Here is a 14,680-nt window from a genome sequence, read left to right on the forward strand (position 1 = left end):
CAATTTAACATCCCATTGTGGATTATCGAGCTTTTATTTGCCATAATGAGGAATCAGAAGTAAAAGTCATGCACTAAATATCGAGCACGGCCGGGGAAGACAAACGTTCTCCAAAGGGCTGGACAATTACCACGGCAATTTACAATCTTAACTAAATTTGACTGGACCTAAAAAGATAGTTACACTTTTAATGACTAGTTACTGTTGTTTTTTTTTTTAATTCTCACACACACAATCCATCACAATACATTTAAGGGTTAGGGTTAATCAATATAATCCTCTCTATAAGAATATAAAACGTAAGATACTTTGTAGAGATATTAGATTTTGCAATGTGGGGATGTTACCAACGACCAAAACAACTTTTAAAACATATTAATTAGTTGTTGTTGTTGAGCAGTTTTCCTTAAATACAAAATATAGAAAAGATAAATTCATACTTTTGCTTAAATAGAATAATAACGTTCTCACCCGACCCTCATAGGAAGATTTATGAGGTTAAGAAAGCGTTAATAGAATGATTTAAGGGAAAGAAGGAGAAACTATGAGTCAGCATGAAGAGAGAAGCACCAACAGACCCTCACTTTCATGGAGAGAGGACTGCTCCGGGGAGTACAGAGGCACCTGCTCCGACTCGGTCCTGATGCGGTAGCTAGGCGACTGCGAGCTGTCAGTCATCCGAGATTTGGCATCACCCGAGGTGGCGGCATCTGGGGAGACGGAGGAAAACAGTCAGAAATGAGGAAGAGCTTTGCGTCTCAAACAATTACAGCTTTCTCTTCAAAGGAGAATATTTAAATAGCCATTACCGCCGTCAGTTTTGGAGTTCAGAGAAAACAATAACAGATGATATTTTCTGCCACATTAGTTTTGCTTTTTTGCTGCAGCGAGTCATTACGTTTTACTGCCCAATTTAGGAATGCTAAATTAGGGTGCATTTTGCAGCACAGAATATGGGAATGGGGAGGACTTAACATTGCTTTGCAGAAGTATGCTAGACACCACAACGTTGGATCATTTAGGATGGTTGGAAATGAGGGCTGCAAGATTAAATGTAATTGAATCGTAATCACAATTTGAAATGACATCAAAATTATCAGTGGAAAGGCTGCAATTTTTTAAGTCACATTTTTCCAACCAAAAACTTATTTTGCATAAAAACGGCACAACCTGTAGTAAACACTGCAACAAACAGCTTTTTAAAATACTTTAAATGGGAGCATATATCTTGATTAGAGTTGTGTTGACTAGTTAAGATTTACTAGTCTAAATTCTTTAATTTGTTAAAATATGTTTTACTTGTTTGGGCAATATTTTCCTTCTGTGGACACAAAATGGGAGTTTCATACTTTATGATAGTTAAAATTGTCTCGATGATTCTCGAAACAGACTTCAACACTACAATGATATTTTTAAAACGCTTTTCTTTTCTTTTTTAGATCAATGTAGACTGACATCCATCCATCCATCCATTTTCTACCGCTTGTTCCCTTTCGGGGTCGCGGGTGACTGAAGCCTATCCCATTTTAATTGAAAAAAATCCACATTTATTATACTGTGGGCCTATAATAGTTCTGATTAATCTCAAGATCACTCTAAAACTGTTCAGGAAAGGTCACATTTTGTGCTGTTGTATTTTTTTTAGTATCAATACAATAGCAGTTTTAGTATTGCTTCGTATTCGAACTTACCAACTACTACAATACTCACTACGCAATACAAGTTTTTTGCACTTAATTCCTGCCATTTCAATGAGACTGAGGAGAAACCTACGATTGTTTGGTTCTAGACTTCGTAAAGACGCAATTCTTATTTTCCCTCTCACACCAGAATGTAGACATTAGCTTTGCATTGTGCCCTCCACACCATTCTCTCCATGCATTACAACAGCCAATGTGAAAAACAGCTCTGAATTAGCTCCCTAATGTCCGTGCACTGAAAGCCTCACAATCTGGTTAAGCATGACCAGCATCTCGGCATCACAACAATGTGGAGTAAACACGGGGGAATAGACCGACCCACAGCAACAGCAGCAGCAGCAGCAGCAGCAGCAGTGGCAGCAGTGGCAGCCAGCCCTCAGTAATGGCTGCCTTCGAGCCACACTGAGAATAATGGTAGGGCCTTGTGAAGAATCCGCCAGGCCTCTGGAACTGACCTGTTGCAAATATGTGTTGACAAAAAGGCCTAGTGTGTTTGACAAGCTGCCATCCACCATCGGCGCTCCAGGACTTCTAAAGCACTGTTTACAAATGGGATAAGTTTCAGGTGAAGAGAGCCAGGTCCACAGTGTCTATTTTAACAGAACCTCTTGACCGCAACAAGTAAATAGATACATCTACTAGTCTGATTACCACTATAATTACTATCTAACCCAAATACTGCAAATCCTTTTAGCATTTGTTCAATGATTATCACTGTTCTTTCCTTCCTGCCGCTGTCGGACTTGACAACAAACACTGTTAGCCCTGAACATGTGCCATTCATCTTCATATTCAGGTTTAAGAGTTTTTTGACAAGAGTGTTTTTTTGTATTATTATTAAGAGTTCTGTTTTGTATTATTTACTTCTGTACCTACTCTGTGTTGTGACACTGGAATTTCCCCATTGTGGGACAAATAAAGGTTATCTTATCTCATCTATTACAACTACTGCTATTACTGCTCCTACTCCATACATAATCTTCAGCTGTATTGTCATTTCTTACTTTTAGTCCTTACCATTACTACAATTTGTGTAAGATTCACACACCCAACATTTAACACCACTGTAAATTATTACTTTTGAAATATGTTGAAAGCTAAATATATAGTGTAAAAATGTTGGGGGTAGTGGAAATATTATTGCATGGACTAGTGCTTTCTCACTAAATTAGTACTTTTATTTGTTCACTTGGTCGGCACAGTGCACGTAAAAGAATATACAAGAGCAACATGCTGTAAACACACCGTATTGTGGAAAAGAGTCATTTCCGTAATTAGTCGTCTTGTCAATGAATCTGTCAATAATGTCTTTTACATTTAAATGGTCAACTTATTGCTTCATTTGGACAGTTACGGATTTAAATGCACAACAGCAGAAAGCAGACACTATGATGTGAGATAGCTGAGGATTTAGCAGTGAATTGTGAGGTTTTTGATTTATTTTTGAAACGATTTTTGGCCTGTAGGCTTTATTAGACAGGTGAGTGTGAAATGTGGATGAGAGAGAAGGGAGGACATTCATTAAACTGTCGGAGCTAGGATTTGAACTCGCGACACACCCGGTAGTACTAATCATGAGTATTTTTTTCTTTCCACGTATAAATGTGCAGGTTATAATTACTCTTCTGTATAAATAGTTCATCAAGCCTTTTAGTCAATGAATTGATGCAAAGAGAACGTCTTTTGTCGATCAAGCGTTTCTTTTGTCATCTAGAGCCCTTATTTCCATTTGTTGTTCCACATTCACTCTTGAACACTCTCATTCATACAGTGTACACACTGCAGCAAGGGTTATGGTTGAAGAGTTATTTTTATGAGTTAGTCAGAAACCAAATGTTGTTTTAGCTAGCCAAAGTTGTGCATTTTTCCTCTCCGTTTGCCACCATCACTTTGGACCATAGGGATTTTACACTGGGCTCTGGCCTTGTTTGATAAACGATGTGCCAAAAAGCCAAAATGGGGCAAGAAAAACCGAGAGAACTGGAGGCTAAGACAGCATCCTGTTCATCATGCTGCGAGGAAAGATGCCCGCTTTCAAACCACTATCTGCAGTTCACATTAGTGCCACTAAAATGTGAGACTTACTGCTTAAATGTCAGTGCACTTTAGGATCCCACTTGGAGACATTTGGGAGAGAGATACAGCTAACAGCTTTCATAATTTGCTTATTTAGTTTATCTTGTGGTCCGTGGGACATTCAATTTCTACAGTTTTAAACATGGAAAACAGAACTAAATCATTTAAAACTGTTTGCAGCAGTCCAGAGTTATTCCTCACTTTCCTAACCCATCGCTAGCATCCTGATTATTCACTACAATGACACAAAATATTTTTTCAACAAGGGGAAATTATTTTTGTTACAAACATAAGCACTTTACACAGCTTTCAGAGGCCAGAGCGGATTCTGGCATCACAGCTTATAACAAGTAGCACATTTCCCACATTTCAGATGACATCACAGCATTCCATAGGCCAATAGTATTTAATGCAGAAACACATTTTAGATTAAAAGCAGACTTGTCTAGTCTTGCTATATTATAGCAAGAACTAAAGTCAACATTTGTGACCTTTTGGATATTTCATGGCGAAGTTCAATTAGGGAAGAGAGTCTCAAGTACAATCACCATACTAACGACATAGGGCCCATTGGTTGTTTTCATATAGAAGGGGGCAATGTGAAGTGTCTTGCTGAGGTACACAACAACAATGACTCTGTGTTTTTGCCTGTTAATGCTTATGCCAATTTAGCAGTAGCCCTTACTATTGCTAACAGCTAATATGCTTGGGCTGTGGCTGAACAAAGACGTGCCCCATCGACCGATTAGTCGACTAAAAGAGGGCATAAAACAGAAAAGTACTAGTAAACAGTGTATTTATATGTTAGGCAAATTAGATTACCCTCATGATTCCCTCTGAACCCTTCAGCTAACTCACTCCATAGCTTCTCCTTTTTGCAGTTGTTCCACAGAAATCCTTTTAATCTTAATAATATACCGGTGGACTAATAAACACTGTGGTCGACTAAGACACCATCAACCGATTAATGACTAATAGACTCAAGATTATAGTCCTATAATGTGCAGAAGACCTCAAAATGCCATGTTGAAAGAAACGTCAATTTAATTTTTTGTTTTTTATGTAGATTTCTTTTAACAAAGGCTTTATAAGAGTGGGGCGAGACATTCAGCAAATTGCCTGAGCTTGGGCTTAATCTCAATATTGTAATAATAAATTGACTTTGTATTTTCCATTTCCATAACACACAGTCGTTCCAGTGAACTCAAACAGCCTTTCAGAGTCATGCAGTACACGTAACTGTGCTAGTACATGTACCGTGTATCTGAGAGGTGACAAAGGGAGGCACTGATGTGACAAACCCCCCAAAACACAAAGCGACACAACCTGAACCTGGAGTGTGGCTGCAGTACGTCCTGTGCCTGCGGTGGTCATGAGCCGAGACTGCAGTGACATTTCCCGGGGCTAAAAGCCTCGTTTCCACAGTAACACTTTGTATCTCGCCTGCTCACAGACCCAGTCGCTCATAAGGCCAATAAGACCGCTCCTACACACATTCTAATCCAGGGAGAACACATCATCTATCATCAGCGGGGCAATCGTAAATCAATACCAAACAAACTCTTCATTGTGATTAGTTCTTTTTTAATAAAATGCGAAATGCCGAATCAAATAAGAAAGCAAAGTTGTGTTAATATTCCCAGCGCGTATGTTCAACTATCGTCCCCCGTAGGCCTCTCTGACAGCACTGACAATAGAAGATGAATGGACACGGCACAAGTTCTGCAGCGCAATTAATAAGCCATGAAATACACCAAAAATTCAATTCATTATCTTGCTTTGACTGAAGATCTTTGAAGGATGCGAGCTCGGCAAAGAGCGAGCGAAGGGGTCCGGTGCTAATCCCTAGGCTGCCTGTCGTGAGTAGGCACAAATGGCTAAGATAAATATTCTAGCGAGGAGATGCCCGAGGCGACTTGTTGAGAAAGATTCATGTTTGCAATCATTACGGGGGGATAAGCACTGTAAAAGTTGGACAGGGCCATTAATGGCTCATAAAATCTAGTTATTTATGTGATGATATATGGCATAAATGAATAGATATTAGCAATGGGAACCAGTGGGAGTGCATATTTTCAAAGTGACTACACATTTGTTAGTTTTCACATTAGTCAATTTTAACCTGTTTTTTTCTTTCAGTATAATTGTGATCCAAACTACTAGCTTTGGAAATGGGGCAGTTCTAGTTTAGACCAGGAATGGTCCTGTTATAGATCTGGTGGGGATTGGAAAAGCCAAAGTTTTACTTGCTTGGTGCGAAAAGTTTGCAGATCCCTGGCATAGGCATAATCAATAACACGGTAAGCATTTTATCATTGCAAAATAACACTTCAATTAAATATTGTCACTGTATGTCACTGATTTTATACTATTAATCAAATTAATAAAACATAAATAAAATATTGTATATTATTGTATTTCATAGTAAATTCCTAATTTTAATGTAAACATAAAAGAATACCAAACGTTTTTTAACATAAGGCTTTGTGAGAAAACTGCTAGGTTATAACCAGGCCAGCAAGATGAGTTCCCGCAAATAATTCCAAAAATACAAATTATCAAAAATGTGCATAGAGGCATTTTGTGCATTTGTGATCAGAAGAGATGTGTGTTCTCTTCTCTCAACAACAGAGAAATAAATATTTTGATTTTAGCACAATTTTGATTTCTCTGCTTCAGCTGTTGTGACGCTTTGACTAGAGTTTAGAAAGCCTGAGTTTGAAATCAATTTTATGTGATGTATACCTCGATCCATTTTGTATTTTATGTGTAGATATTTTTTTTTTTTAAATTACATATTTTATTATTTTGGCTATGAGTGTAAATTATTACTGGAGGGCCCCGGCTGACAAGGGGGGCCGCAGCGCTGCAGACTTTGGGAATGGTTGTTCTAGGGCTGTTGTTTGTAGTTTAAGATGAGGGTGGGAAATGTGTGAATTTCATTGATATTAACTGTGGTGACATGGCATTGTAGAATCAGCAAACAAACCATTTTCACACAACCACATTACATGTTGTACCCAAACAAACAAGACTTTAATAAAAAACAATTCACGTTACAGACACACCAGAGATGCAGCGCTTACCTGGAACTCTCCAGGGCAGAGACTTGTCAGATGAACTGTAAAGAGAGAAACCAGAAATTTCAAAGTGGGTCCAATACATGCAGTAAACTAGACTGCAAAGTGAGAGCTCTGAGTGAAACCCTCTGGGGACAATACTTTGGACACTAATCATAACACTGCCTGCTGAAGGCGCTGTATAAAGGCGATGCGATGTCCATTTGTGTCAACTGTTTATCAATGCAAACGGTCCCCTGGGTGACAGCTGAGGCGTGTGTGGTCGTCAGCACAACCACAACATGGCTGTAGTGAAGCTGGAGTGCTACAGATACAGTTTCATAATGACACAAGAGGGCAATGAGAAGCACTAGAGGAAGAGCATGAACATAAACACAATAGTGGACTGCAAACGGAAGTCCACTAGATAGGGAATAATGTAGACTGGTTGAAAAGTAGTAAAGGTCTCAAAAGAAGCCAATAAAGGAATTAAATTGTCATGTTACCAGTTTAAAAGAAAAAAATCAGCTAGATAACAAATAAAAGCAGTGTTGGGGGAGAGTTTGCAGTTCAAACAAACAGACCAGTGCTTCTCAAATGGATTCTGATTCAAATCATCTTTGTCTTCTGTATAGTTGTTTAGCTTTTTGTCAATTCTGTAAATCTAAAAGGAAAAAAACATGGCTTATTCTCACAGATGGTAGTCAGCTAAAATTAATACGGATAAAATGCAAGTTTTTGTTGTAATGCAATAAGTCGTTAGCTCAACTCACAAATTATCAGGTTCAACATTCATTAATGTATCGTTTGGATTCAGTTCGTATTTATTTTTTGAATGGCGTGTACATAGACCTTTTGTAGATATTCCAATATTTTTAATGTAAGAAGAAGAAAAAAGGAGCATTTTCTTGAGCTTTGTGAGTTGCCTTTAGATTTACATTCTAAAAATCACAACTCACAACCAGTGCAATTATAAACATTGACATTTGACACTGAAATATGAAATGCCCAACTAATATTTAAATACAAACGTTTGCAGGTTTGTTCAGTGTGACTATTGTGACCTTTTATCCAGCTTCAAAATCAGAGAACTCCTTTGGCAACAGGCTCTCTCTAGAATACTACCGGAACATCTCACCTTTGCCATTTACTGATGAAGTATTCCCACCAAAGGCAGAACACTAAACATTTCCCCTTCTCTGCTACTTATTAGCTCAGACAGGGGTCACGGCGGAGACCCTTTAGCATCTCCGCCACGCCTTTTGCATAATGCTCTCCGTTGCTTTACCGCTCTTCTGCACCCGATTCCCACAGCTACGTTTCAATTTTTTTGTGCCACCTTTAAGAAAATCATCATCTCCTGATTTTTAATGAGCACGCAGGCAATTAAATGGAAGGAAGCTGGCTACGTCTTGCTCCATTGAACTGCGACAAATGGAGAACTGCTATCGTGCCGACCGCGAAAAGCACCAAGAGCTATACCTAGTGACAGGACGGTTCGTTTTATGGAGCCCTGTGGAGAGAAGAGAGAGGCTGGGTGAATGGGAGCTCTTTTAACAGCGTCGCCACAGGTCAAGTTAGATGGGTGTCACTGCAATGTATGCGCGTAAGACAACTAAAGGGGGTGGTGGTTTTAAAGGGGGCAGTGTAGGGTGACTTTAGGCAGACTCGTTACCTGCTGGGCCATTGTGGTGAAGCCGTACATACGCAAAGGCAACGGCTAATTTCTATTGACAGTCAAATGAGCTATTGTTGCTCCCGGAAAGGTGCGGACAATTTGAAGGACTTTTAAGAAGAAAGTGTTAAGTGTAAAAAGGTTTGCTTTGTCAAACAGTTTGGGACGCAACTAATGAATATTTTAGGAGTGGACAAGTCAGCAATCATCATTAATAAACTTATGATACAAACTGTTATTTCTATTGTACAATGTGACTTTTTCAATAGAAGTTGAAATACGGTTAATGAAGTCTACATACAGAATATTTACAAATTAAATGAATTAAGCATTTGAATTGAATAATAATTTCAAACAATATTTCGTGTACATACTGAGACCAAGAGTATTTTGATTTCATTAGTCCTCCTTGAACCGACACCTTAACGTGGTGGAGGGGTTTGAGTGCCCGAATGATCCCGGGAGCTATGTTGTCGGGGGCTTCATGCCCCTGGTAGGGTCTCCCAAGGCAAACAGGTCCTAGGTGACGGGTCAGACAAAGATCGGTTCAGAAGCCTCTTATGACGACGACACAATCAAGGCAGTTCACGTCGCCCGGATCGGCGTCACCGGGGCCCCATCCTGGAGCCAGGCCTGGGATGGGTGCTCCATGGCGAGCGCCTGGTGGCCGGGTCTTACCCCACGGGGCCCGGCCGGGCACAGCCCGAAAGAGCGACGTGGGGCCGCCCTCCCGTGGGCCCACCACCCGCAGGAGGATCCATAAGGGGCCGGTGCAGAGAGATCTGGGCGGCAGTCGATGGCAGGGGCCTCGGCGACCAGATCTCCAGACACAGAGACTAACTCTGGGGACATGGAATGTCACCTCGCTGGGGGGGAAAGAGCCTGAGCTTGTGCGGGAGGTTGAGCGATACCGACTAGATATAGTCGGCCTCACCTCCACGCACAGTTTGGGCTCTGGAACCCATCTCCTCGAGAGGGGCTGGACGCTCCACTTCTCTGGTGTTGCCCGCGGGGAGAGGCGGCGGGCTGGTGTGGGCTTGCTGATAGCCCCTCAGCTCAGCCGCCACGTGTTGGAGTTTACCCCGGTGAACGAGAGGGTCGCGTCCCTCCGCCTTCGGGTGGGGGACAGGTCTCTCACTGTTGTGGCGGCCTACGGGCCGAACAGCAGTGCAGAGTACCCGGCCTTCTTGGAGTCCTTGGGAGGGGTACTGGACAGTGCACCGACCGGGGACTCCGTTGTTCTACTGGGGGACTTCAACGCCCACGTGGGCAATGACAGTGACACCTGGAGAGGGGTGATCGGGAAGAACGGCTTCCCCGATCTGAACCCGAGCGGTGTTCAGTTATTGGACTTCTGTGCTAGCCACGGATTGTCCATAACGAACACCATGTTCAAGCACAAGGGTGTCCATCAGTGCACGTGGCACCAGGACACCCTAGGCCGGAGGTCAATGATCGACTTTGTTGTCGTGTCATCAGACCTCCGGCCGCGTGTCTTGGACACTCGGGTGAAGAGAGGGGCAGAGTTGTCAACCGATCACCACCTGGTGGTGAGTTGGATCCGCTGGCGGAGGAGGAAGCCGGACAGACTTGGCAGACCCAAGCGCATTGTGAGGGTCTGTTGGGAACGTCTAGTGGAGCCCTCTGTCAGTAGGGTATTCAACTCGCACCTCCGGGAGAGCTTCTCCCATGTCCCGGGGGAGGCTGGGGACATTGAGTCCGAGTGGACCATGTTCTCCGCCTCCATTGTTGATGCGGCTGCTCGGAGCTGTGGTCGCAAGGTCTCCGGTGCCTGTCGTGGCGGCAACCCCCGAACCCGGTGGTGGACACCGGAAGTAAGGGATGCCGTCAGACTGAAGAAGGAGGCCTATCAGGCCACTCTGGCTTGTAGGTCTCCGGAGGTCATCGACGGGTATCGGCAGGCCAAGCGAGCCGCGGCTCGTGCTGTCGCAGAGGCAAAAACCCGGGCCTGGGAGGAGTTCGGGGAGGCCATGGAGGAGGACTATCGGTCGGCACCAAAGAAATTCTGGCAAACCGTCCGGCGCCTCAGGAAGGGGAAGCAGTGTCTCACAAACACCGTTTACGGTGCGGGTGGAGGCCTGCTGACCTCGACTGGGGATGTCGTCGGACGGTGGAAGGAATACTTTGAGGATCTCCTTAATCCCTCAGTCACGTCTTCCGAAGAGGAAGTAGAGACCGGGGACTCGGAGGCTGGCTCATCCATCACCCAAGCTGAAGTCACTGAGGTTGTTCGCAAACTCCTCGGTGGCAGGGCTCCGGGGGTGGATGAGATCCGCCCTGAGTACCTAAAGTATCTGGATGTTGTAGGACTGTCTTGGTTGACACGTCTCTGCAACATCGCGTGGCGTTCGGGGACCGTGCCTCTGGACTGGCAGACCGGGGTGGTGGTCCCTCTATTTAAGAAGGGGGACCGGAGGGTGTGTTCCAACTACAGAGGGATCACACTCCTCAGCCTCCCGGGTAAGGTCTATTCCAAGGTACTGGAGAGGAGAATCCGACCGATAGTCGAACCTCGGATTCAGGAGGAGCAGAGTGGTTTTCGTCCCGGTCGTGGAACACTGGACCAGCTCTATACCCTCCATCGGGTGCTCGAGGGTTCATGGGAGTTTGCCCAACCAGTCCACATGTGCTTTGTGGATCTGGAGAAGGCTTTCGACCGTGTCCCTCGGGGTGTCCTTTGGGGGGTGCTCCGGGAGTACGGGGTCCGGGGCCCTTTGCTCAGGGCTGTCCGGTCCCTGTATGACCGGAGCAGGAGCTGTGTTCGCATTGCCGGCAGTAAGTCAGACCTGTTCCCAGTGCATGTTGGACTCCGCCAGGGCTGCCCTTTGTCACCGGTTCTGTTCATAATTTTTATGGACAGAATTTCTAGGCGCAGTCAGGGGTTGGAGGGGGTCCGGTTTGGGGACCACAGGATCTCATCTCTGCTGTTTGCAGACGATGTTGTCCTGATGGCTCCATCAAACCCGGACCTGCAACATGCACTGGGACGGTTTGCAGCCGAGTGTGAAGCGGCTGGGATGAGAATCAGCACCTCCAAATCCGAGGCCATGGTTCTCGACCGGAAAAAGGTGGCTTGCCCTCTCCAGGTGGGTGGGGTGTCCTTGCCCCAAGTGGAGGAGTTCAAGTATCTCGGGGTCTTGTTCACGAGTGAGGGAAGGATGGAGCGTGAGATCGACAGGCGGATCGGTGCAGCGGCTGCAGTGATGCAGTCGCTGCATCGGACCGTTGTGGTAAAGAGGGAGCTGAGCCGAAAGGCAAAGCTCTCTATTTACCGGTCGGTCTACGTTCCTACCCTCACCTATGGTCATGAGCTTTGGGTAGTGACCGAAAGAACAAGATCGCGGATACAAGCGGTCGAAATGAGTTTCCTCCGCCGTGTGGCTGGGCGCTCCCTTAGAGATAAGGTGAGGAGCTCGGCCACACGGGGGGAGCTCGGAGTAGAGCCGCTGCTCCTCCACGTTGAGAGGAGCCAGCTGAGGTGGCTCGGGCATCTGTTCCGGATGCCTCCTGGGCGCCTCCCTCGGGAGGTGTTTCAGGCATGTCCCACCGGGAAGAGGCCCCGGGGAAGACCCAGGACACGCTGGAGAGACTATGTCTCTCGGCTGGCCTGGGAACGCCTCGGGATCCCCCCGGAGGAGTTAGAGGAAGTGTCTGGGGAGAAGGAAGTCTGGGAGTCCCTGCTCAGACTGCTGCCCCCGCGACCCGGCCCCGGATAAAGCGGCAGAAGATGGATGGATGGATGGATAGTAAACTCTTAATTTATGCTTGCCCTATATGATTTTATATACTTTGCTATTCTTCTTCTTCATTGTTTTATGCTGCACCATAACGTCCTATAGTTCCTTATGTGTAAATTTTGTCCACTGACAATGGCAATAAACCTTTTATTCAGATTCTGAACCTGATAATGCCATCGACTTTGTAATAAAAAGGTCTTTTTCATGTTTTTAGTCTGTATAGTCAGATAATGATTATAAACATCACTCAAAATAAGACTATGAATATTTGATACATCTCTATTACTACATGTTATGGTTTCTTATGCAAAACAAACACTTTTAATAATGTATTTGTATTCAACATTTTGCCAGGTAGGTCAGGTGAGAGAAGCAGCATTATATATAGATAAACACTCACATCAATCATTAAAACATTTCACTTCAGAGAGTAAAGGATGAAGTGGTAACAAAGTGATAAGAACGCAGCTGGCAGTATGATAAATAGCATTAGGCTTATGTATCATAGTCTATAATGGGAAGAACTGTAGCTTAGTAATAAGGTTCTAAAATCTGCGCGAAACCATGTGCTTTTACTGACAGAAGATTGGCTGTACATCTCAAAACAACATTGTCTTTTTGAGTTTACTCCAAAAAATCAACATATTTGTTTGTATATTTTAAAACAGCACTGTGTAAAGAAAATATGAATATGAACAAGTAAGTAAGTAACGTTTTATGTGCACATTTAAAAAACACGGCAATGCCCCAAAGTGCTGTACAAAGGCAAAGTAAAATACAATAAAACATACAATACATGTTTAAAAAAAAAAAAAAAAGGTTAAATGTTCTGCTCATTTTGTGTTAAAGGCCTGTAAGCCTGTACAAACAAAACAGTTTTTTAATAAAGAATCTAAAATATTCGGAGATTGGGCTAATGCCCTGAGGAAAGTCCTCGGATTTGCTGATCTCAACGCTCTTCTAGGAACATGGACAGACAAAAGCTCTGAAGGATAGAAGAAATGGACATTCTGAGCACTTGCAATACTGTATACGGGTAGTGCTTTTTGTGGCTTTTCAAGTGTGAAATAGGAGAACAAGGGCGTAAGGGATATGAAAATAACTAAGTTCTTACCTTGATGCAGAATGTAGTTGTTAACACACATTCATTCTTTTCTGCTGTGTTTCACATGGGCAAAAAATGATGTAATATTCTCAGTTGGATACCTTAAAGCGTAGTGAAATGACAGATATTCTCAAAAATAAATGATAATTGCAAAAGTAACTGCAGTTACTGCGAAATACTTTGCAAAAGCTCCTATAAGAAAATGGCCCATTTAAGTAATTATTGAATGTATAGCCAGCATGAAATCTCTTCCATTATAATGCCACATGTGAGTGTCTAAAGGGTGCAGTTATCCCCATTATGTCCACAGCCAAGCCAACCCGATTTACTCTTTTTTTATCTACCATGTGTGGGCAGATTGCTATAGCATTAAATACCGTACTTTGCGTGCTATACAACGCTCTTGAATAAAAGCCGCTCCAATGAAATTTACAAAGAAATAAGAAATTGTACATATACGGGCCGCTCAATAAGCCACCTGCAGTCTGCTGCGGGTCTAATTAGACTAATTTCTCAGTGAATATGAGTTGGATTGTAATAAAATACACAGCATTTTGAAGCTTAACAAACAGAAAACACATCACAGCTGTCCCTACTGTCTCCTCTGTCCTAGGTGACTCTGTGAGCTGATTTACCCGTGTCTGTGTCTACACATCTGGTTCATCTGCTCCTGAGCTTGTGCTTATCGAGTGAGATATTTACAGAAAAATATGTTCGATGGTAGTGATGCACGGGTCAGGTCAGGCCAAGTAAGTCTCATTTCAATGCGGCAGTTTCTAAACTGTAGGCCGCCGTATATCACATGTCCACACGCGTCTGCTGCGTCTAGATTCACCTCCTCATTAGACAAATTTCTCTGTGAATATGAGTGAATCTTAAAATACAGTGGCCACTGTCCACTTCTACAGTGCATCAAATGATTGCGCTTCCTGCTAGAGTGCCCCCCGTGGCCATTAGCCAGAAAAAAATCTAGACTTTTCAGAGCTTTTAGCCTTCTTACAGCTTACTATTGGTACCTCATATATGTGCCCAAAGTGTTTTTAGATTGATTCCTGCAGTCTTTAGCTAGAGAACAGTCTCTATCCTTCCCCTCGGTTGAGCAGACAAACGGGGGTGAGTTACGCAGCACGCCAACCCTTCTCTGTTTCACGCTAACCCTTCTCTGTTTCACGCTAACCCTTCTCTGTATTGGGTGTTGTACACTTATTATCAAATATGCCCTTAGGGTAGACTACGAAACGGGAAAAATAGCATGATATGGGATCTTTAAAGTCAGAAAAGTACGGTACAATGTTTAAACTGCAAAT

The 14,680-nt window shown here is 43.4% G+C and overlaps 1 protein-coding gene across 5 annotated transcripts in view; it reads right to left on the minus strand.

The window, feature by feature from the left end:
- The window catches only part of pkp4 (plakophilin 4), a 114,172-nt gene that overhangs the window by 50,341 nt on the left and 49,151 nt on the right, over positions 1-14,680 (minus strand). For 3 of the 5 annotated variants that reach the window (XM_072444342.1, XM_072444344.1, XM_072444346.1), the window contains 2 exons: positions 6,863-6,897; positions 579-710 (listed from right to left, as the gene is read on the minus strand). In XM_072444342.1, the coding sequence (XP_072300443.1) occupies positions 579-710; positions 6,863-6,897 (167 nt within the window). The remainder of the gene's footprint in view (positions 1-578; positions 711-6,862; positions 6,898-14,680) is intronic. The other 2 variants (XM_072444345.1, XM_072444343.1) reach the window with 1 other exon arrangement.

Source organism: Eucyclogobius newberryi, unplaced genomic scaffold (genome assembly GCF_026437365.1).
Source record: "Eucyclogobius newberryi isolate DKJ021-1_F unplaced genomic scaffold, fEucNew1.0.hap1 SCAF_14, whole genome shotgun sequence".
Classification (NCBI taxonomy): Eukaryota; Metazoa; Chordata; class Actinopteri; order Gobiiformes; family Gobiidae; genus Eucyclogobius; species Eucyclogobius newberryi.